At 39.5% G+C, this 23,933-nt stretch overlaps 1 protein-coding gene across 1 annotated transcript; it reads right to left on the bottom strand.

Moving 5' to 3' along the window:
- Positions 1-3,349: 3,349 nt before the first annotated feature.
- slc29a4a (solute carrier family 29 member 4a) lies at positions 3,350-23,134 on the bottom strand. The gene is made up of 11 exons (XM_081609763.1): positions 22,226-23,134; positions 19,533-19,921; positions 14,540-14,671; positions 14,340-14,453; positions 13,122-13,250; positions 10,645-10,719; positions 10,305-10,573; positions 7,750-7,870; positions 7,390-7,577; positions 6,344-6,584; positions 3,350-4,914 (listed from the first exon to the last, which is right to left on the bottom strand). The coding sequence occupies exons 2-11, from the start codon at positions 19,795-19,797 to the stop codon at positions 4,778-4,780; spliced, it is 1,671 nt and encodes a 556-aa protein (XP_081465889.1). The 5' UTR covers positions 19,798-19,921; positions 22,226-23,134; the 3' UTR covers positions 3,350-4,777.
- Positions 23,135-23,933: the final 799 nt, after the last annotated feature.

The following is a 23,933-nucleotide window of genomic DNA, read 5'->3' as shown; positions in this document are numbered from 1 at the left end:
ACATTATTTACAACACGTGTGTGCCACCCTTTTTACACAACAGCTCACAGTGTGCAGTCACATGTTCAGCCAGTTTCTGTTGAATCTGTCTGTTCCAGATGAGAAAATGAAAATCTGGATGAGATTAAAGGCCAAGTATCATCAATATGTTATACAGCCAGGAAACCTAACAATCGTAAAAGTATAAAAAAATAAAGCATATTTTTTCCATTATTTTTTAAAACACATAAGTACTTTTAAAACACACTTAACTAACACAAGAAAGAGCATTTGGAGCTACGCCCCTTAAAATGGAAAAGAACTGACATGATGTGCCTGTTGGAACAGCAGAGCAATGTACAAAAAATAGATTGTATTCTTGACAAAAAGAAATCTAATTGAAAACCATCAATATTTTATGTGACTGCTTAGTGGCACCACAAAAATGATTGAGGGAGCACCTTTAGGGAGTCCACTACGGTGAGCCATCAAAGCCCACCGTAGTGGACTCTTGGCTCTAAGATAAGAAATAATCTACAGTTGAAGGATGAGGACACATTGCAGAAACAGCTCTGGCAGATTCTGCAGAACGACTACTGAGATGTTGTTTGTGAGCATAAAGTTTCTCATGTCAGAAAATGCATTGTATTCCTGTGGGTTTTGCTTTCTCCCCCCACACACACCCCCACTCACAAAATGTCTGCTGATGTCAACAAATGGTAAAATCAGTGACTTTGATATAAATATTTATTCTGAACGTTCAGTTAGCTGCTGCTATGATGAATATCTGAGGCAAATAATTGGCAGATTACATCTTAGTGTTTTGACTTTGTCCCATTCATCACATGTACTGTATTAGCTGGAAGTAGTGTTTATGAGCCAGAGACATTCTGGTGTGAAGAAATTGTAGATAGACTTAGCTTGAGTTTGACTCCTCAGAATGCCATTTTGATAACTACATTGTCAAACTGCAGCTAAACCAGCACAGTAACGTAGAGATTGGTTATGTGTGAGGCTTTCACGTTATTATATTCTATGATCTAAATAATCTCTGCTAACATAAGTATCAGTTGTGGCAGGTCAGAGTTGGAACAATGTCTATCTGAAACCTGGCAAAATTTCAGGTTTTTTATTTGATATTTTGTCTCAAATGGTTTTTTGCCATTTTGGTAAATTAAATGAAAGCTGAGCTTACAGGAAAACTGCAAGGTCAATTTTAAATGTCAGTGTAGGACATTTAAAGAGAATATCTCTTTCTTCTTTGGTGACCATTGCGCTCCCATGTGGAACAGCGTCACATTTCAGCCACTGTTGGTACAATGCAATCAGAGGATTTTTAATTCATACTGGATGTTCGGTTTCAGTTGTGTCCTGACTTGAGAGCTGCTATGAAAAACAAAACTATTTTAAATTAAGATTCACATATTATTCTCGAGTATCTATTCATGATTAATTCAATTTTCCTAAATGGGGATTTTTAAATAATGTTGTCCGTTCAATAACAAGTATTTCAAATAAGGCCAATTTGTTTTTTTTTAAAAGATAATCGTTACTGACCAAAAGTGAAAGGCTTTTCTGGCCAGCACATTTAAAATTGATCATGTTGCACCATATTGGTGAAATTCTCAACTTCCTTCTTGGTTTACAAGCAGAAATATGATTTTATCCATCTCTAAGCAAGACATCCCTCATACAAAGTCCCGGAACTGTTGCTTTAGCTGTTAAATCAGCTTAAGGTCTTTGTAAAAATACATTCACAACAAAAAGGGATTTTCCCTCGCACTCAATTCTCATTTCTTCTCATGCACAAAACAGACTTTTTGTGTCCTTTCACACATCTCACAAAGAACAAGAAAGACACCTTCAAACTTTGCAGTTCAGAGGCCTAGGGAAATATGATGCAGGACACACACTTAACAGCAGGACACACACACATACACACACATGCAGAGTAATGAGGTTATCTCCCAAATGGCTACAAACATTTTCTCAGGTATTAACACAGTGCACACACTCAGATCCTAAAAATCAATTCTAAATTAAAATTTACATTTGATGAAACAAAAACTATATTCTGTATCGAGTGCATTTCATGTTGTATAGTAAGAGCTTTATATTCAGGCAAACGTTTGGCACCAACTGATTCTGTTTTTTTTTTCACGCTGCTTGTTTCCCTCATTTTTACGTGGATGATAACCATAGATCAGCTTCAGAGTCAACGAGGTCTCAAGCATCAATAACAGATTTATGTATCCTTCAGTTGGAAGAGAACAAAGTGTCTATTTTAATAGATCACACTTGTAGCTTGTTAAAAGGAATGATTAGAAGCAGAAATGCAAAAGATAAACATTGTAAACATTTAAACCCAACATGTTCCAGCTTACTGATCTAAATGTTTCAATGCGGCACCAAAGAATATGTGAAATCATCTGTAAAACTAGAATGGATTGATTTTTCTCACAGGGTGTAAATGACGACGCATGTGTGGCCAGCCACATCCATTACAACCCCAGAAAACCAAAGGTAAAAGCCTTAAAATCCATGTTACTATTAATGCAGGAGCATTAAAAGTAACTGTGAACATTTTAAAAAGATCCAAACATGAGAATATTTATTCAGTGGAGGGGAAAAAACCCACAAAACGACTGGTGTTTCAGTTACTGGCCCCTCTCAGATTCATATTCTGTCCCATAAAACTGTTCAATAAAACGTCATAAATCCACATATTTACGTGCAACACAAACATGGGAACATACAAATAGCATTTAATAATTATAAGTAATAAAAAAACTGTGAATCTTTGTGAATTTATTTCTCTCCGTTAACTTCCTGCTCACTGGGTTCTGGTGCCAAAAACAACCAGATCAGAGATCGGATCAAGTCCCGGTCCGATCTCATCCAGCCCCCAACCTACTGAATAAATGTTCTATAATTAAAAGGTTGGATGTTTCTATCATTTCAGCTGATTACAATGAGGTTATGTTACCGCTGTTGGGTTCATTTCAAGGCTTCTTACAGAAAAAAGGACTATCTGTTTTTCTCCTGCGTCTTCTTCAGCCTGTTTCTGATGAGAACCGTCCATCTCAGCTACAATAACAGCTACATAAAAGAACCAATCTGCTGGCATGCTAGTGTATACTCATGTACAGACTTTTCTGTCTTTTTATGCTTTAAAATATGTCCAGTTGTAGGAATACGGAAAGTTAAATGTATATAAAAAAAAAAATTCCCTTCTCACCCTCCTCGGGTGGTCTGTTTCATCCTTTGAGCTCGGGTCCTCTACCAGAGGCCTGGGAGCTTGAGGGTTCTGCGCAGTATCTTGGCTGTGCCTAGAACTGCACATTTCTGGACTGAGATGTCTGATGTTGTGTATATATATATATATATATATATATATATATATAATTTTTTATTCATTCTGAAATACACTTATTATACAGCTTTATTGAGGTAAGCTAGTGTTTGAGAGTCAATATGAAAACAAAACAAATAAAAGCAGCACATTAACATAAATTAACATAAATTAGTTGCGACTGGCGACCTGTCCAGGGTGACCTCGCCTCTCGCCCGGAACGTTAGCTGGAGAGATAGGCACCAGCAACCCTCCCGACCCCACTAAGGGACAAGGGTGTACAGAAAATGGATGGATGGATGGATGGATGGATGGATGGATGGATGGATGGATGGATGGATATTTTATCATTTCTGTCTTGTTCATTAGTCTTAAACCCTCAAGAATAAATGAATAAATTATATATTACCAATGATTTTGGACAACTTACATGAAAGACCTGCACTTAATAGAACCAGGGAGTTTTAGCTGATAGATAAAACTATGATGACTGAAAGAGCCGTCAGCAGAAATATTCTCTAATTTATGCTGATATAAACCGCATAATAATGTCGACATCTCAGATCATTGATATTACTATAAAACAGAGGCAAATTATGCTTTCAAGGTCAGTCTGGTATGGATAAATACACAGCAAAAACACACAATTTTACCACGCAAATAGTAAATAACTTAAATAGGAGCTTGTTTTAAATCAATAATTTCTTAAAATTGCTGAAAAATTACAAGTTATAAGTGAAATAATCTGCCAGTGGAATAAGACATTTTAACTTTTAATAAGGGAAAAATGTATTGTTCGTTTGGCAGATTATTTCACTTATAATCTTCCAATGGAACAATAATCCTAAATATTTTTCAGCAATATAAAGAAATTATTGACTTAAAACAAGATCTTATCTTGCTGAACATAGTTCTGTCTTATTTATATTTGCACTAGAAACTAGACAAAAACCCTTGGTAAGATTTTGTGTTTTTGAAGCTATTTCACCATCAATACTTCTTCAGCCTCTGAAAGGGTTATTCTGATGACCCCTGAATGACCTCCTGACTCCCTCCACCTTCCTCTGAACTCTGAGCAGCTCTGGGACATCATCAAAAACGACGAGTTTAACTCACTCGACACAAATGGCGCTCCGCTCCTCGCGGTGAAACACGACTCACCGTCGCACCTTACAAATGTCAGACGACCTGTTCGTAATGACACCGAGCGATTCTCAAAGGTCAGCCGCGTCGGCCTCAGCCGGCTGCTGGCAGGGGGCGCAGCTCCAACTTTGCTCTTCTTAGAAACTTCACCACACAGGATGAAAATGTTGCTACAACTTTAAATGCTTGCTTTTGCTGCACATGGGTAGATATATAGTTATGTGTGTGTGTGCGTGCGTGCGTGCGTGCGTGTGTGTGCGTGCGTGAGTGCGTGTGTGTGTGTGTTTTGGTCTGTGTGGACATTCAGTACCCTGTCGCATTGAAAGGAGCGTGTGTGGGGAGGCGCGCTCCCGCCGCCGTCGGGGTGAAGCTGTACGTTGCGTACGCCACGGAGGAGCCCACCATTAGACCCGTCATGTACGAAACTGTCATTGTGTTTCCTGCAGGCAGAAACAGAAACACAGAACAGGAAATTACTGGAGAGAAACCAAACAGGAGAGGAAACCAGTGGGCTGGACCGGGCCGGATTTACAAGGATGGGAACCCTTTGGTGTCCTGTCCACTTCAGAAAAACTCTTCTATTCATGCAAATTACAATACATAGAGCTACATGAATTGATGCCTTATTGGTTAACCTTCACTTCATCACCGGCTTCATGTTGTTCCTCCTAAAAAATATACTGACTTGATCATTTTAACTGTTTCAGTATTGTTCATATTCATCAAAATACCTACATTTTAAAACTATTCATTTGGTATGGGACTATATTTACATAAAGTACAATGCAAAACACATAATCATTGAAAAAGTGTCTTTGGTGAGCACCAAAACATTAAGCAATAAAATATAAATAATAAGCAGTAAAAGAAGCTCAAAACTCATTGATGGCAACAAAGAGAGAGAGGGAGAAACTAATAAAACCTAAAAAATAAATAAATGCAAGACTGACAAAAAAAAGAGAAAAATAATAAAATTATGATGACGCTCCAGGTCAAACATCTAGTTTTGTTTTACTTCAAGAGCATCCTAATAACATTTATTCAATGGAATCATTTTGTAATTAGAAGACTTTCAGATGTGAAACTAGAATGCACAAAAGGCTTTTAAAGGTTGCAGAAACTCAGAGCGGCATTGTAAAGAAATTCAAAATAAAACGTGTTCACAGGTTCATATCAGAGGAGCCTTGCTGAAGATCGCACTGACTGACCTCGGCCCAGTCGCTGCTCAGTGGATTTTTCTGTGGAATGTAACTTCAAATTATTCACAGAATGTTTTTCTGCAGACCATATCTAAAATATTTTTTTAAAAGTGAGGTTTGGAAAGCCGAAATGTCAAGTCACAATGTTAGCTGAAACGTTACCGGCTGCCATTTGCAAAGCAGCCAATCCAGGAGTGGCATTTATTTTGATTGGCACTGATTGGTTGAATCCCCAAGAGCAGAAATAAGGAAGACTTTAGCTTCTGTGGTAGCGGCGCCACAATGCACATCGATTTTAGGCAGAAACTTAAACATAGCACTTCTGCCAGAAACGTGAATCTTTTTGGGGCTGTGTTGCTTTAACTTATGTTTTCATTTCAGAATACATTTGGTGCTGCAGCAGGCAAACAACAGACACGGCTACACTTAAACGAAAATTTGACACTTTGTGACATTTCTGTCACAGACTATTTACTTTCTTTCTACTGAAAAATATGAAACACTCACAAAGTGTTCACAGGTCTAAACACAAGCGTTTTCTTTAATCTGATCTAGAAGATTTTTGATTAAAACTACTTCAGAGCAATGCAAGATGACACGCACCACTAAAGAAACAGAGAGAAATCTTTGATTTTCTCTGACCAAACGGACAGCCCACTCATCTGCTCACCTGCCAACTCCCTCTGCTCAGGCGGTACTTTCCCAGCCGCCTGGATCATCGGCACGGACCCGAAGTAGCCGTTGGTGACTCCCATGAGGAGGGAGAAGAGACACGGCCAGGCCGGGTGGGACAGCATGGGCGCGCTCACCGGGTACACACACATCACGAACAGAGGGATGAAGACCACCCTCAGGCAGGAGAAGAAGAGCAGGCGGCCGCCGGACCAGTCGTACGGCAGCGCCGCCAGGATCTGAGGGGAAAAGAGAGAGAGAAGGAAAATTTAAGCAAAGGTACAGGAACATTTGGTAAAAGGACAAACTGATCACTAAATAGTGACATATAACTATTCCTCAAGTCATTTTAGAAGTTGCTGGGGTTTTTTTTTTAACAATTTGCTAAAATGTTCTGCAATAAAGAACATTTTAGCGGTTGTGAGAAACGCATTTCCGACCTGTGAGCTTAGTTGGTTGACGTAGATGGATTATTTTTCATCTTGTAGGGCAACATTTTTTACAAATAATAACATCTTCTTAAAAAAACATCAGGTGAAAAACGTTTATTTTATTATTATTTTATTATTCAATCATAATTTTGGAGTAATTACAAGTATTGATCTGTAAATATTGCAGCACAAATAACGACACCAAAAAAAATAGAAACTATCGACCTGTCACAAACTAATGCAAGTTTGCAAGAGATTTATATATATATATGTTTTTTGAAACAATGATTTACTGATCAGTTTTCTACAAATAAAGCTATTTTGTTTTCAATAAAATTGTCACTTTCTAGTGTATTATCGAGTAGATAAAATAAAAAAATGGCACAAAGTTGCTTTTTTCTAGATGTTATAAAAGTTTCTGTGGCCTCACGTGTTTTCACCTAATTTTTTAATATAATGTGGAAAAAAACAACGCACTTCCCAAATATTTGCTCCTCTTACATTATTTTATTATCTCTCAAGAGATTTTTGTCTCATTTCCTCAGCAGTTAAAATCAGTCTCCTAAATCTGCGAGGGGAATTACAGTTTCATAAAGCTGAAAAGTCTGCTGACCTTCCCGACAAAGTCGGACATGTTGAATGTGGCCATGATGAGGATGGGCAGCCATTCCCCCAAGGCTTTGTTCCTGATCTCTGACTCCAGGCCGGGGAACAGGCACAGGGTGATGCTGTAAGTCACAGCTATGGACAGCATGTAGGCCCAGATCACACGCGACACCACGTAGCGATGCAGAATCATGTCTGATAGGGGAACACACACACACACACACACACACACACACACACACATTTAATTAACTAAGTGATTAAAAAAAAAAACCTGCTGAGTCACGGTTCTCTTGTAACGCTCTGCACAAATCCAACCGGAGGTCAGGGGTTAATTGAAAAGTGAGAGGATTGAAACAGGAAGTACCTCGGACGCCGGGCCAGCTCTTCCTGATCTTGGCTTTTGGGGCGTCGAATCTCACGTAAGTTCCGCCCACAAAATCCTCGTGGCCTTCTTCTGCGGAGGATGGTGCCGTTCCTCCGTTTCCCTGTGGAGGCGATCAGCAACGCTTTCATCCAAATGTTCGGAAAACATCGAAATCATCCAAAAGATGTAGCCAGATCACTGGACTAAAATCATTCCCTGTGAGTTAGTGAAGTTTTTATTTATTTATTCTGTTTTTTAATTAGTAATGGTTTTTTGGAAACATGAAATCAGCTTTTTTTGACAGCGATGATTAGAGAAGACAGCTGTGAGTACAAGTTGATCTAATGATGTCGGAAAGTCTTCAGACTGGACTGCAAATTAGCAGCGACACACACGCACACACGCATACAGGCTTCTTTCTTTGGTTTCCTAAATTACACACACACACAGACACGGATCCATTAGCTGATTAAAAAGACATGCACGCCAAAAAGCACTGGTACTCCTGATTGTCCCATAATGCACAGCCCATCGTTTCCCTCAGCAACAGCTTCAGGACACACAAACGCAGCCCGATCACACACACATAAACACACGCACACACACACACACACACACACACACACACACACACACACACTACAGTGTAACACCAGGGGTTTTATTAGATGCCTGACACAGGCTTAATAGCATGCAGGGATTAAAACACAGAAATCCGGTTCTGCTTTAAACGTCTCTACAAGATGAATTCAGCTTCTCCTCCTTCATTTTTTCCTTTTTTTTACCCACCATTTTATTGTCTCGACTGCTGTTCTGCTCTCTTGTCCTCTCCCCTCACCTTATCTTTCCCCTTTTCCGCTAGGGTCATTTTCAGAAAGATAAGTCTTTTCCGTCTCTGTCTCTTATTCTAATCAACATGGATCCTTTATTCAGAAGGCCTGAGCCTCTTTTCCCTTCACCCGTTTTCCCTCATCAACCCACGTCACGTTCTGTCCTTCATATCGCATTCCTAATAACACAGCTCTCTCTCTTTCTCTCTCTCTCATTTTGGCTCAAAGGTTTGTCTTTTTGAATGGCAGCCAAAAAAAAAAAGCAGCCCATGAATAACTGCATTTTTAAACCAGGTCTGATAGGAAAAGTCTCCCCTCAGATACCAACAAGGACGCAGCAGCATAGTTCAAGTTCCTGACGTTTCCTCCTGAAATAGTTTACGGTTGTGACATTTATGCAGGGTTTTATTATCAAAATGTGGAAGGGCAACAACAGAGAGAGTATCTGCTGCTCCACGCAGAATTTAAACTCCAAAGTGTCCGTTTGGACATTTTCACAAACTTCAAAGTGATCAGCTGGGATTTGGTGCGAGAGCTTAACACGAATAATTGCATCAGTGTGACGAAATAAGGAAAATTATTTTTTAAAAACAATTGACCAAAAACGAATCTGAAAAGTGTGGAGTATCTCTGCACAGAGTGGATATCTGTGATTGTAGATAAAATGAGTTCCTATGTATTATTTGTCCAGCCAATAGGAATGGACGGCTCCAGTGGTGTGCACAAAGGAGAAACTGTAGAAAATAATAACTTACATCATAACTGGCTGATTCACCCAATATAATGTGGTCCTAAATTAAAGGGTTATCTCAGTTTACATTTAGAGTCAGACATGTTTACTCATCAAATTAATCCATAATTTAAGATTTCTGAAACTTTTATACTACGGTGAAAGCGTAAAGTGCATTTTCAAAGTTTTCAGGGCGTTGGCTCCACTTCAGATTGAGACAAGCTTGAACACAGCAGACGGATCAGGGAGGAAGCTGCTAGGTTAGAAAACAGGAGTCTAAAAAGACAAGTGCCGTTTTATTCCACTTGTCTTATGAATACCTACACTATCATACAAAACAATAAGCTTAACTACTCAGACAGTTAAGGTGAAAGCCATTGTTCAAAGGAAGAAATGTGAAGCAAACAACAAACATGTTTTTGAAGGTTCTCTGGTAAGATGAGACCAAAATGCAACTTTATGACCTGCATGCAAAATGATATGTAAAACCTGTGGAAAACTTCAGGTCGGGGCGCAGCATCACCTTCCAGGAGCCAGAGCTATGACGGGAGGATTTAGGTCAAAGCATAATCATGTGTCAGAACGGACCAGTCAAAGTCCAGATCTAAATCCAGTTGAGAATCTTCAACAGGACATGAAACTGTATGTTTACAGACCACCTCCAGCCAATCTGGCTGAGTTTGTGCTTTGTTTGAGGAAAAGAAGAATAGAAATTCAGATCTAGATGTTTAACATCCCCAGAGGATTTGCTGTTTTAACTGGAGTGAAAGGCAAGAAAACAAAGTAATGGCTGAGTGAGAATATGCAACATTCTGCTCAAATCAATATTTGAACAAAATTTTGTCAAAGCCTTTCATTATTTTCCTTCCTGTTACGTGTTGATGTATCTAAAAAAAAAAAAATTCGAATTAAATTCAAATTAATGGATTAAATGGAGCAAACGTTTAAGTTAAATCAAAACATTTTTACGGCGCCGTTGTCGGGGAAAAACGTACAAATATCACTTCCTCTGCAGTGACGTCGTGATGGACCCTGTATCCAGTTCCGGCATCCCGTGGGTCGTGACATTTGACTTGACCTTTGCCCTGGGCGTGGCCGGTGTAGTAGCGGACAAAGCGCGAGCGTCGAACGACGAGGTGCAGCAGAAAGCACAGCATCTCCATGCTGATGGAGATGAGGAAGAAGATCAGCGTATTCTTCTTCTCGTCAGGGATCAGCAGCTTGGTGAAGATGCGGGACAGCGAGATGATCACTCCGGCCGTGCCTGAAACGTTCGGCCACAGTCAGAGAACGTAAGCGTGTGGAAACATTATGCTTCTTTGTGAGCGTACTTACTTTCCCCGGTCATCACCCCTTGAGTGTACCTCTTGGGCAGCATCCCCATGTATCCATAGAAACTGGACTGCTGCACTGGGAGAGCGAGAGGGAAGCGGTTATGAGTGCAAACGGAGACCGAACGCTGCGACAACACGATTTATGGAGACGGTCTTCTTCCTGGACCTCTGTAGGCAACTTTAGAGAATATTTCCAGGAATTAGACTGTGACCAGATCAATAAAACAGACCATACTAGAGTCCGAAAGACAATCAAATCTAAGCATGTCTTTCTAGTTTTGTGTTGATCGTTCCAAAGATCCATCTGGCAGAACTCATCTTCATCATCCTCCAACATAAATATACATATTTAATTACATTCTGTCCAACTTTAGACATCTGTTAGCTCAGTGTGATTACTTAACGACACCTGTTTCTATTACAGCTGACAGGTAATAAAAATCTATTAAAAAGAGTGAAACTTTGTTTATCAAGACTTGGAGAAAACCTGATGTTGCCATTTTATTCCTAAAGTTATGAACTTTATAAATATCCTAAAAACAAAAAATTGTCCTCTGGTTTTGTTATTATTTGCATGAAAATGTATTTTAAAGAGAAATGTGACAAAGCAAAAAACCTCTCTTATTTACATCCAATGACAAGAGATCACTGAAGTTATTAAAACTGAATTTTTTCAAAAAAAATTTGAAGGTAAAGGTCATTTTATGTACATAGCACATTTTCAGCAACAATCCAATACAAAGTGTTTACATGAATGAAAATACAAACAAAATAACAAGCCAAAGGAAAGAGCAAAAGAAGAAAAAGCTAATGATGTTGATCCGAAGTAAATAAACTACATAAATTTGAAATAACTTCTCTAAGAGAGAAATATGCCTCAGTTACCTCAATGCTGTTCGATCATATCTGTTTCTGTGGGAAACCCAAAAATATGGAAGTATGGAAGTACTATGGAAGTAAACATATTTACTTCCATAGTTATTAGAGTTTCTAACGTAGAACGGGAGGCAGATAATTCAGGTGTCATGTTTCTGTCCAGTGGAACTTTTAGGCTAAAGCTTTACCTTTTTTATGAAGCTCATCAGCTGCAACTATCTATCTAATTATGTTTCGATAGATTTAGGCTGCTGGAACTCATACTGAACACTTTCCCTCACTCTGCTGCTTTTTCCTACTACTCTCCAATTCTGCTCTATATGTGTTTAATTCTGAAATTAGCTTCATGTTCTGTCTTTGTTATTTCTCATCATAGATGGTAGACCTGGCCTTGCATGTCCGAGTTTAGCTGCTAATAACTTCATGTTTTCTCTCTTTTATTGCATAGATGGAACTGCTGTTTCAGAGCTTATCTGTCTTCTTGTGTTTCTCTCCTATATGAGGCATCTAAATAGCTGCTACAGCCATTAAAACCAGGGTTGCACCGATTGCAGTTTTCTGGCTGATCGCCGATAACCAATCTTTTAAAAAGCCTAACTTACTGATTCAGATTTTGGCCAATACCAGCTTTTTGTCTGAAATGTTGCTCAATGTATCAAGAAAGTTGCTGACTTTTCAACAATGGGATGACTATTGTTAACTGTAGATGTGCAGATATGATCTGGTCGGCCGGTTTGTCAGTCAAACCTCTCAAAGGAGAAAAGAAAAGCGCAGTGGTTGATTTTTAGACCTTTGCCGAGGTTGATAACATCGGTGGATAAGATCGGTGTAAAAATCGGCCGATCACCGATCTCCCAAAATTAAGGAAATCGGCACCGATAAATCATCTGGCTGATAAATCGGTGCACCCCTGATTAAAACGTAATATTTCTTCAACACAAATACTCCTACATCAGTACTTCCTGTTTCATTTTTCTTTGTGTTGTTGTGCGTTTGCTCTTTTCTTAACCCGAGTCGATTGCGACCGATGTTTGTTAACTCTGAGCCGTCTTCTGTTCCTGCTTGTTAAAAAGGAGTTGTTATTTTCCACTGTGGTCACATGCATGCTCAGTAGGATGATGTAGAACAATTTTAATACAGTTTCTGGGTTTCCTTACACCTTAAACTGAACACGTTTTACCAGCAAGAAGGACAAACTGATCTTGACTGAACTGTGATGTACCTACAATTAATTGCATAAACAGATTTAAGTTTTGTGTATACGATTGAACAGACTTGATTATTTATTTAAACTTAAACTTATGGGTGTTTTACTTCCAGAATCTGTTTCTCTCAGTCAGTCTTGCTTTCTGCTCTCCCATCCTCTTGGATTTCGTCTGCTAACTACCAGAACTGTATTGCGTTTGTCTTTGCTTCCCTCAGTGTTTATGTTACAATGTTGCCTTTCGATCCTCGTCGGATTCTCTTGTTCCCTCTTTTTATTTGCTTCCTTGTGAAATACATTTTCAACCATCCTTACATTTGTCTCAGTGAAACTGCATTAAATTTGTGCTTTCCAGATAGGTATATTTATCAAGCTGTTTAACGTTAGAGATAGCCTACCTGTGCATCCGAAGGCCACCACTCCCACTGACAAAAGGTTGATGACGTAAGCCTGCTTGGTGGTGAATTTTTCCAACCAGACGTCAAACAAGCTGACAAAGATGAGCGGCCCCAACGCCAAGATGTAACCTGCAGAGTTACAGTGATGATTTAAACTCATCTGGTCTATGACGTGTAGATATACACACATGCATATGACAAGGGCGTCTTGAGGAACATCATCGCCTTCGCTCGATGTAAAGTCTAATTGCAGAGCTACAAATTTATAAACCACACAGAAAAGCTCCTGAGCAGACGAAACATTTCAAAAGTTATTCCCTCAAGGGTTCAGGCAGAGCTATTTTAAGGTACAGAGTGCAGTGGTGAACGCTCGCGCTCACGCAGTGAAAAACAGCAGAGAGACCAAAATCCTCCTCAGAGATATTTTTTTAAAGAACTTTACTTTTTTTCATTCCTGCTACAAGGATGGTTTTCCTTTCATTTCTGCTACTGAGGAGCCTTCACATTTATGTACTTATCTCCAAAATCACAGTCATAAATTGAACCTACGCACATCATAAATATGGAGTTGTTTTAAAGACATTTCAATGATTAATTGACCATAATTTTAAACATTTTTAAGGGAGCTGTATTTGAGAAAGCACTATGCTAGTTAGGATTTTAAATGTTTAAAAGATGGCACACGTTATTATCTTTTTAGAACTACTCTCAGTTAAAGCTAGGACTGCACAATAACTCAATAACACATATCGCAATAGACACACGATCAATATCAATGGAATATTCAATATTCAGCATGTAGCATATTCACTGAACTCTGATCAAGAACTGCACAGCATTCTGGGAGACGTAGGCAGAGGAAAGACTTGAGCTGTTCAACCTAAACGGAGCAGCGAGCTAAGCAAGGTTGGTGGCATCAACTAACCCACTGGCTCTTTGGTTACCTAGCAACCCACTCACTCTCTGGTTACCTAGCAACGACCTGCTTGTGTAACTTGCCCAGCAGCAGTTTCATGTTTCTCCACGGTGTCTCATAACTAATTAAAAATAAACAACAACAGTGCGGAGTGAAGATTGTGGATAAAACAGAAATGATGCAGTTTGGCAGCATTTCAGATTATTTAAAACAAAAAACAAACTAATAATTATTGACATCGACTGATATGAAACACTTATGTGGTGATAAGTTCTTCAGTCCTGGATAAAGTCTGGACTCACCCACAGTAATCCTGGTGTGCATGCTGAGCCTCTCCACTAGCACATTGTTGAGGATCACAGCCAGCAGAGCGACCACTATGTACGTCAGACTCATGTCAAACACTATGGACGTTCCTGAAACACACAAGAAAGGTGGAGCTCCTGAGGGAGCAGAGGGCTCGTTTGTGCGTTTACATGCGCCGCCTCGTGCACATTAATACCCTGAAACTTGTGATGCAGGTAGTCGACGTCGGTGATGAAGCTGTTGTACGGCAGCAGGAAACCCACTCCAGCCAACAGCATTGCAAAGTAGATGCCATGGTAACGGTCATCGGGGATCGGCTGCTCAAAGTCTGACGAGGGAAAACAAGAGAGTCAAGGGTTAGAAAATTAAGGCTACTCTCTCCATGGTGCTGAAAATTTAGATTTTTGTTGAAAAGACATTGACCTAACAAATCACCTTCAGCTAGAGACCAAACCACGCCTGGACAGTCTGTTGCTGTGTGGATATTTAAGTCTTGGAAATGTTCTTGGATCTGTTCAATTTGCATTAAAGAGATCATTTGCTTTTCCTTTTTAATGTTAAAAGTAACAACAAAAAATATATTTACATGCTTTAAAACTAAAGATTCTGGTTCTGAGTGTGATAAAACAACTAAATGACCAAAAGGTCGGCATTTACTGATCAAAGTTTCAAAGATTTAAATGCATTGGATCTTTATTATAATTATATGGATTAGGATGAACACAAACAGGGGTTGCAAAATTACAAAGTATTTTTGGTCTAGTTTCTAGTGCAAATATCTCATTGCACTTGAAATAAGACAAAACTAGCAAATAACTTTTCAGACAGATAAAGGAGCTTCTTTTGAGTACATAAGTTTTAAATATTGATAATAAAAACAACTTGTTCCACTGGCAGATTTTTTCACTTATAACATGGGGAAATGTCTGATTATAAGTTAAATAGTTAGCACTTTTCATCAATATTCAGAAATTATTGACGTAAAACAAGCTCCTATATCCATCTGAAAAGTTACTTGTTAGTTTTGTCTGATTTCAAGTGTATGAACATACTATTTGCAGTAGAAACTAGATTAAAAATGTTGTATTTTTGCAGTCACATTATTACATTATCATGTCTAAAAGAGAGCCAATAAATCATCTTGTACTAAATGTAATGTTATTACATAATGCGGTAGACGGTATTACAAAATGCTTTCGAGGACTTTATTATATTTTGCGACGGTTATTATGTAACGTGGTTTTGAGATGCTTTATTTATCGCATTTTGAAGCCCAATTATTTCACATTGTTACATAATGCAGGATTACAGGATTTCCTTGTACAAAGATGTCAGTCAGGAACAGGGTACTGATGGGTATTTTTCTCGAACCTTCAATAAAAGAACCACAGACAACGTATATGAATTTTATGACCAAGCTTTTGCAAAAGGAGGAGACTCAGCAAGCTGCTCCTCCAAGCCGTTCACTGAGCGTTCTGAAGACCTTTGGTTACAGCTTGTCTTTTATTATCAAGCAAAAATAGGGAGGATAGCTAACAAAGACAGCAGAGACAATATATATTACTGCACACAGGCAGTTTTTAAAATAGGGAGTATTCCGGTCGATAAGAAGGCACCTGTGGAAACGTAATTTAAGGTCTGGGAAACACACAGTTAACTGTTTCACATGAAGACAATCAGGCAGATGGGGCCTCTAGGTCAGTTTATACACACAGAAGAAGAGAAGACTTTAAATTGAACATTAGACTGAATATGAACTAAAGTAATAACAAAATGATAATACCAAAAAATCTCTAACAGGTACAAAAAACATCCATATATAAACAATGGCACAGTGAAGCCACCAATTCCTGGAAAATAAAAAGGGAAAATAAACTTGACATTTCTCCAAGAAGGATGAAAAGACAAAACAGAAAGTTATCAGAGTATCTGCAGAGGTTTCTGCCAAGCACTGGTTGCCTCATAAGAGGATGTGTAACGGATTTACTAAGGTCAAAATTTTGCTTTTTGGTTACAGAAGCAAAAATGCACATCACCAGAACACCATCATTCCCCCATGGTGAAGCATAGTGGTGACAGTATCATGAGCCGGGGTCATTTTTTCTCAGATAAAAACGTTTTTTGTTTGTTTGCTTGTTTGGTGGCACACTTGGTAGCACTGGGAAGCAAATTTTATTTCCCAGAATCTTGGTACCAACAAAACAAAGTTTAAGAAAGAGCTTTTTTGTTTGTTTGTTTGTTTGTTTTCAAACGGACACAGGAAAAATGAGATATTATGAGAGGAAAAAAGTTTTTAGAATGATTTATCACAGCCATTAAATCAGGGGTGTGAACACTACTGAGAGCCACTGCAAATTAGGACTGGAGCCAATGAAGCAACGTTCAGAGCAGCTAATGAGGATGAAGGATGTTGCTGCGGCAGATGGAGCAACTGTTGCACAGGAAATCTGTGCTCCTCTCATTGATAAGAGACGGATCGGGGGTGGAGCTGAGGGTGTAGAGTGGGTTCATTTGAAGACTGTTTTGCAGCAGAATCGGTTTCGTGGATAAAGTGTGATACGCAGGATCTTTATGGAAGTGCTCATAATCCTTCTCTAATCCCGTAAGCTCACTTTAACCAGCTTTGAATGATTTGGAAGGGAGTAGATTTAACAACAGGCTGAGGAGGGAAAGTAGTTCTCATTTTCTAAAGAGATGAGTCTGGGATGAGGTAGCAGCCATTGATCTGATGATGGAGGATAACTTAATCTCCAATACACAATATTTGACACCTTTTATGCCTGAATTTATTTTCTAGACAACTTCTTTGTATTTTGGAGCCAGAAACCATTAAAATCTTAAAATATAACCAGCCTTTCCATTGTTTTCCAATGCAAATATGTCATTTTGACAGCTAACGTAGGAGTTACATCTCTCCAAAACAGAAATGCCATTATACCGTACATAGGTAATGAAGGCCCATCTGGAATTGGAACTCATAACTCTGAAATGTTGTAAAGTGAAAACACAGGAATCTATTGGATGCGTTGCAGCTTTCTGGCAATAAGGAAAAGGAGAAGAGCAAGCAGCATGTGTACTTTTCCTGGAAAATCCTCTGCGGAAAACAAGAGATTCATGAAAATGCATTTCTCCTCACCCACCAAAAACCGTCTGTGCTCAAAACTTTTCTCTCCCAGATTCTGATAAATGAGACCAGAGCGCAGTTAGAAAGCATAGCAGTTCCCAGCGTGCACTTTAATTTTCTCTTCTTTTTTTTGCTTTCTCTGTCCATTAAATCAATCTACTGAGGTCCTCAGATTATATTATTATAACCAATCCTTCAAGTAAAACCTGGATAGATTAAAAGTAGAAGAGTGAGACTTTTAGCTGCTTCCTTTCACTGTAGATGTTTTCTCATATAAAATGCCCTGGCGACACGGTTCTTGGGAGAAATGGGAAACCACATACAGGATGTAGAATTATAGCCATTTACTAAAGTGATTCAAGGTTTTAGTAATCTTTCTATTTATAGCAATTTATTGAGCTGCAGAACAAGACTACAAAAATGTCAGAGCAACATTTATCTTCAGTTTGATGGTTTAGATTGTCAAACTAGGCTGAAGTGATTCTCAATGGCTACTAAACACAGACAGGTTTTACCACTCCTCACTCTTGCACCTACTGCCAATAAAAACCAGCCAGAACCAATTATTCCTGAAAGAAACACACCGACTTAAACACTGGCTGGTTTAAACTCTCAGTCCTCCACCGCGATGCTCATTTTGTCACCTTTGAAACATCCCCAGTTGCAATTAATCATAAAAACTGATGCACTCGTGTTTAAAGTTTGACAGCTCAATTAAATTTTGAATTGGTTCCTTGCCAATTAGCTATTCCATCAAGCTTTCTGGGACTATTTAACTGGAGAGCAGGCAGTTTGGCATCAGATTATTGAAATTAGTGCTAAAATTTATGTGCTCACTGAAAATTTTTTCCACTTTTGTGTAAAGTAAAAATTAGGATGTAAAGCTTTTAAAGCTCCTACTTCGGCACAGTCAAACTTAGAACATCTTGTCATGGTCAGGTTTTCTCTTTGCTTTGTTATTTTATTATAATTTGGATAAAAATTACTTTATAAGCATCAACATGCATATCTATCTGGTGACATGAAGAGATAAGGAGGTTATTCCAACTATGTCCATTTGTACTTTTCTAGGTTTTTCTCTCTAATTTCATGTCGTCTATCAAATCCCTTTTTTAAATGTGCTGCAAATAAAAGTTTGCGTCATATTTGCGAGCAAAACCTGCTAACATAAAAATCATGGAAGCAGGCTGAACCCGATACAACTCAAATGCAGATCAAAATCTGTCAAAAATTGCTCGTTCACCTGATTCCAAGCTAATTAGCTTGATTATTTTGCCTCTTGTGATGTCATCAACCCAAACAAAACCCAATTAGCAGTATTTTACCTAAGTGTGATTTTTCTTGAAACTGTGGAAATCCTTTCATCGCTATCCAACCAGTATTATTAGCGAGTCTAACATTTTGTAGTTAAAAAATAAATTTACCAGAGAATAGTATGTTTAAAAAAATTGCACAGTTTTCTATTTTTAAAGCTGTGCTGTACAGACACAGGAAACAAGAAGCAGATCCACCCACCGCCCTCGTTGTGTGCCCTTGTTCACTCATGATCTAATTAGCATGGCCTTTGTACAACCTGTGTAACCGGGCAACAAAGCAATTATGTGTTAACAGGACTGCCCTGCTTGTTTTACACAAAACATGCTGCTCTCCTTCACCGCTACCTGGACCTGCTGGCTTATTTCAGTCAAGAATAAGAAAAAAAATCTTTTCAAAAAGTAACTTCCTGATGTAATTTCATGCAACAAGGAGGAAATGATCTGTCATTACAGCAAGGGAATACCCACAGCTCGAATATGGGAGCCCCAGTGCCTGTGTTTTCATTTCGGTACCAGATCAGTGGGGATGTAATCTCCAAGAAATGCTCATAATTAAAGTTGTCCGGTCCACGATTTACAGCACTGCCTCCAGTAGTGAGTTACACGCTGTTCTTTCACATTTCTAATATCCTGCACCTCTAACACCTGATATACTACTACATTAAATCCACTTTGTTCCTCTGCTGTCTTTTTATAAATAGTACAGAACACACACACACACACAGACAGAGGAAGAGAGAAGTGCTCACCGGGTTCAGACAGAGCCAGAACTCCTCGCTCTGGGGCATCCTTACTGATCTCCTCCTCCTCCAGCTGGTACGAATCGAAGCTGTAGCTCTGCACCACGCCGCTCTCCCTGCCCTCCCTCCCCTCCCTCCAGCCTTCCCTCCCCGCGTCCCTCCACCCGGCGATCCCTCGATCCCTCCACCCGTCCCAGTCGTCGGGCGTCTGGACCGGCGCAGGCCTGCGGCGCTCCGCTCCCGCCAAGCCCGGCTCTGGCCTTGAAGAATGCATGGAGACGCGACACGCTACAGAAGACTCCTCCGGCACCGATCGGGCTACACGAGCATGGTGCGGACACGACCCCCAGCAATACGCCCCTGGAAGGGATGCAGGAGGCCTACGGATGACGGAGGATCTGCAGGGAGAAGAAGCAACAGGAGGGTCAAAATAAGAAAACAAGGGGGAGCGAGGAGGCAGGCTGGAATGAATGATCAGTCAGCTCTGCTGAAAATAACTTGAGTAAATCATTAAAAACACAGTTTGCTTCTGTGTGTGTGTTGATGTATGAGAGGCATGCTCAATGAGAACGTGACAATGGATGGGTGGAAGAACTAAACCAATGATTTAGTTCATCTCAGTTTAAACGAGGGACGCACTGATCCACTTTTTTCACTTCCGATACTGATACAGATATCTGAAGTTTAGTATTGAGCTGAATTTACTTAAAATGTTTCTTTTTTTAATAGCAGACATAAATGCAATAAAACACAAATGTATTTGATAACTCTGCACCAGTGCAGCAAAACTAAATACACCAATATCTTCACAAGCTTGGTCAAATATGTAAAAACACCTTTAATTTGTTCAGTTGGTGCATTTAGGAGTCGAACAATCAATGTAAAATAAATAATAAGGAAACTGAAACTGACAAAAACAACAGGTTGACTGCCTTGGTCAACCTAAAAAAATAAACCTTCTTTCAAATTGTTCAGAAAGTGACTGATTAAGTTTCCTGTCCAAATCCAGAACGATTAAAAGTAGTACTTTTATCCATTACAGGAGACAGTGGTGGTTCTTGAGTGAATGGAGACTTTCCAATTGAAAACATATCACAATATGTTTCAAACATAAACAGTAAAACATATTTTTTTTATGTAACTATGTGTATGAGGACTCCACACATTCTGCATTTTGAGATTATTTCACTCAAAAATGGACCTTGTGACATGAAAGCATTAAAATGCCATATGCATGTTTTTATAACTAGATACCATTAAAATCCAATTGTGTTTTAAACAACCTTCAGTGTAGAAAAATTCAGTTGTGGTCTCCTCCAGTGTGAATACATACAAATTTCAGCTGGTATGGTCCAATTTAGCTCAAACTCCTTAAAAGACAGAAATAACCAAATAATTCCTTCAGATAAAAATGGGCACTTCCTGCCTAAAACAACCAAGATGGCCGACCCGCGCCTCAGCTAAACACCTTCTAACGCAGGAAGCAGCGGGTGACAGCTCGGCTCCATCTTCCTCTTACATAAAATCCATCTTAACATTACTTATACTTAATATTATATTATATTATATTACTTAATAGGTCATATTTTCTGTCTTCCTTCAGTCAGCGCCGCCAGCTCTGAGATAATTTTTGTTGTACGCAACAAAGGAGGTGATCATTCATGACTGAGAAACAGGTACATAAAATAGAAAACTAAAGGTTTACTATGTGTGGAAGTGACAAGTAATTGTCATGGTAACCCCCTGTGGTTTGCCCCCCTGAGCAGAAAGCCGCATTGAAGGTGAAACTTCACTCTCTCAGGTTAGCCGGACATTTTGAAGGATAACCTTGTTACTCAAAGATAAAACAACTGCTTTGCAAAACATAAATGCTGAAGCTAACAGACAGGTGAGCCTAATCCTTGCCACATCCCCACCTGCCGGCTCACCTCGCATGCCCTGCAGGTGTGATTTAACTTCCGCTTCACACCACGCTACAAGTAGGATTCATTTGTGCCGAATCCTATTTTAAACCTCAAAGAAAAAAAAAAGGTGGGATGACGTCAGTAGGTGATGATCTCCGTAAACACTCCCCATGGCTGCGGGCTGAACGCACGGCGCGGTGGGAGAGCGCTGCTGATGCTGCTGCTGCTGCTGCATGATGATGGGTGACAAAACAAAAGCCCAGCCAGTAAACCCTGGTGTGTGTCAAAGCCATGTTCTGCACAGTTACCATGTCCGGACTAAGGGCGGCGCTCGCGAGCCCCTCACGGCTGGATCAAAAGCCTCCAGCCTGCGTCCGTAATTGAATTGCAGTAAGTCAATGCTATTTATGCTGCAGCCTCTGTTGTGGATGTAAACAGGGGGGTAATAATCTGATTCTACATAAACTGGGATGCGCTTTGAGATAATATATGAGGACTTTCACAGCGTTTTTCTCGTGCGTAAAAAAAGAAAAAAAGAAAAAGAAAAATCGAATTTACAATTAACCAAAAAGGTGAGAGGAACACAACAGTAGATGATATACATCACCCAGCGGATAAAATGAAGTTCTTACTGTAATAATGACATTAAAACACCATCAAAATCAAGCCAACTACAGAGTCCGGGTCGCTTTTATGAGCTTCTCTCTGTATTTGCGCCGCGTTTTTCTCTCTCTCGCGCACAGAAAACAAAAACACTAACAACAGGTTATTATCATTAGCGGGCCCCCCTTAACCTACCGCGTCTCCCCTTCCTGCTGCTTCCCCTTCCGCGGCTCTCAGCAGCGGCTTTTCCACGGAGAGAGGAGCTTCCAGCGGAATGCTGGAGGTGGACTGCGCCGGTCGGGAAACTGGACCTGGACCTGGACCTGGACCCTGCTCAGCTCAGCCCGTCTCCATCCGAGAACAAGATGAAGAAGAAGAAGAAAGGAGAGTCTCGGTGCCTTCCTGCACGCGCTCCTAACGCACCATCCAGCGGGAGAGGAGAAAGAAAGGAAGCGCGGATAGATGGAGGGATGAGGGGGAGGGAGGGAGAGGAGGAGGAGGAGGAAAAGGAAGGCGGGGGTGGGGGGGTCTCCTCTGGCTGTTCGTGTTTTTTGTAATCTTTAGGAAAGCGCTGTTGGAGTCGGAGATGAATACATCCTAATTCATGTTTAACAAGTTGTTTCATGCTCACTGCAATCCGGTTTATTTGGGCTTTGGATGTGAGAGACTGAGCGAGGAGACAAAATCCCTCCAGACTGGATCTGTCCGCTTCAATTAAAACATCCCACAGGACAGCTGCGTGTCGGCAGAATATTTAATGAAAAGCGGATTGTTATCACTAACTTAATTCAAAAACTGAAGTTTACATTAATTCATTTCATACAGATTGGGTTCATTCTGTTCATTTTGATTGTTTATTTATTTATTATTTTACAATCTGGGCCGGACTGTAAGCTAACCGGGGCCCAGGGTTCCGAGTTTCGGGATAACCAAAGATTCAGGATGGTTTTGTCATGAAGGTGTGTTTTATAAAGCATCATAGCTTAATTTTAAATATAAAACTCATGATAATCCCAATGAAGTGTGGAGTTTTAACATTGTTACATTTTTATAAATGTAAACAATAATCACACATTTGAAAATTCTGAAGTCATAATAGATCTTTTTAGTCATCTCTCATAGGAAGTTTTAAATTTGCATGAGTAATGTTCTCTTTTTTTTTTCTTTTTTTTTTGGGGGGGGAATAGGACACCAAGACTGTTTCCAACCCAAGGCCACATATCCTTCTAACCCGGCCCTGATTATAGGTGATGAAAAACCACAATTCAGTTTCCTGGAACGCTACAACTTTCCAACACTTTGGAAGGAAACACTTTGGTAGAAACAGGTGTGCAGCTGGAGTCCGTGACAACACACAGAGACATTCATTATGTCGTCATTCAGAGTCTCACCTGAGTTAAGACAGAAATGACTGGGCCCGGTTGTGATGTGGGTCAAAACCTTCTTTTCACATTGAAATAAATTTCCATCAAGTTTCCAGAATCTGAAGGAAGAGAAAAGAGACACAGATTTCAAGTTGTTTTGGTTCCAATGTGAAGTATCTGCTCTCCTGGATTTCTTTTTATAAACTTTGGGGTGGATCTCAAAGGGATATTGACATGTTGCTGTTAATGTTCTACTAACTTAAAAACCTTTAAATAAGGTATTGCAAAAACAAAAAGAAGATGAGAGACATCATTAAATCCACTCTGTCTTCCTGACCACCTCAGCACAGCCTGACCATCAGCATGTCGCTCTGTTTGATGCAGTAACTCATGCAAAAGGAGTTTGTTACAGGGACGTTTCTTTCAGTAAGCTGACATATATTAATTTCAAACATTTTCATAATGGCCTTATATAATATTTTATTCTGTTTATTTGTTTGTATTTTTAGAAAATGATTCCTGTGTAAACATGATTAGAT

The sequence above is a fragment of the Poecilia reticulata genome, chromosome 8, assembly GCF_904066995.2.
Source record: "Poecilia reticulata chromosome 8, P_reticulata-male-v2, whole genome shotgun sequence".
NCBI classification, from domain to species: Eukaryota; Metazoa; Chordata; class Actinopteri; order Cyprinodontiformes; family Poeciliidae; genus Poecilia; species Poecilia reticulata.
Note: the sequence above shows the minus strand (reverse complement) of the source record. Positions and strands in the feature narration are given on the sequence as shown.

Bases quoted from the DNA above. Each gene is read 5' to 3' on its own strand.
- slc29a4a (XM_081609763.1), bottom strand. From the start codon at position 19,797: ATGCATTCTTCAAGGCCAGAGCCGGGCTTGGCGGGAGCGGAGCGCCGC. The intron at 14,672-19,532 runs GTGAGCACTTCT...TTCCCTCGTCAG, and splicing joins TCTGGCTCTGTCTGAACCCG to ACTTTGAGCAGCCGATCCCC. The intron at 13,251-14,339 runs GTGAGTCCAGAC...GTAACTCTGCAG, and splicing joins GCACACCAGGATTACTGTGG to GTTACATCTTGGCGTTGGGG.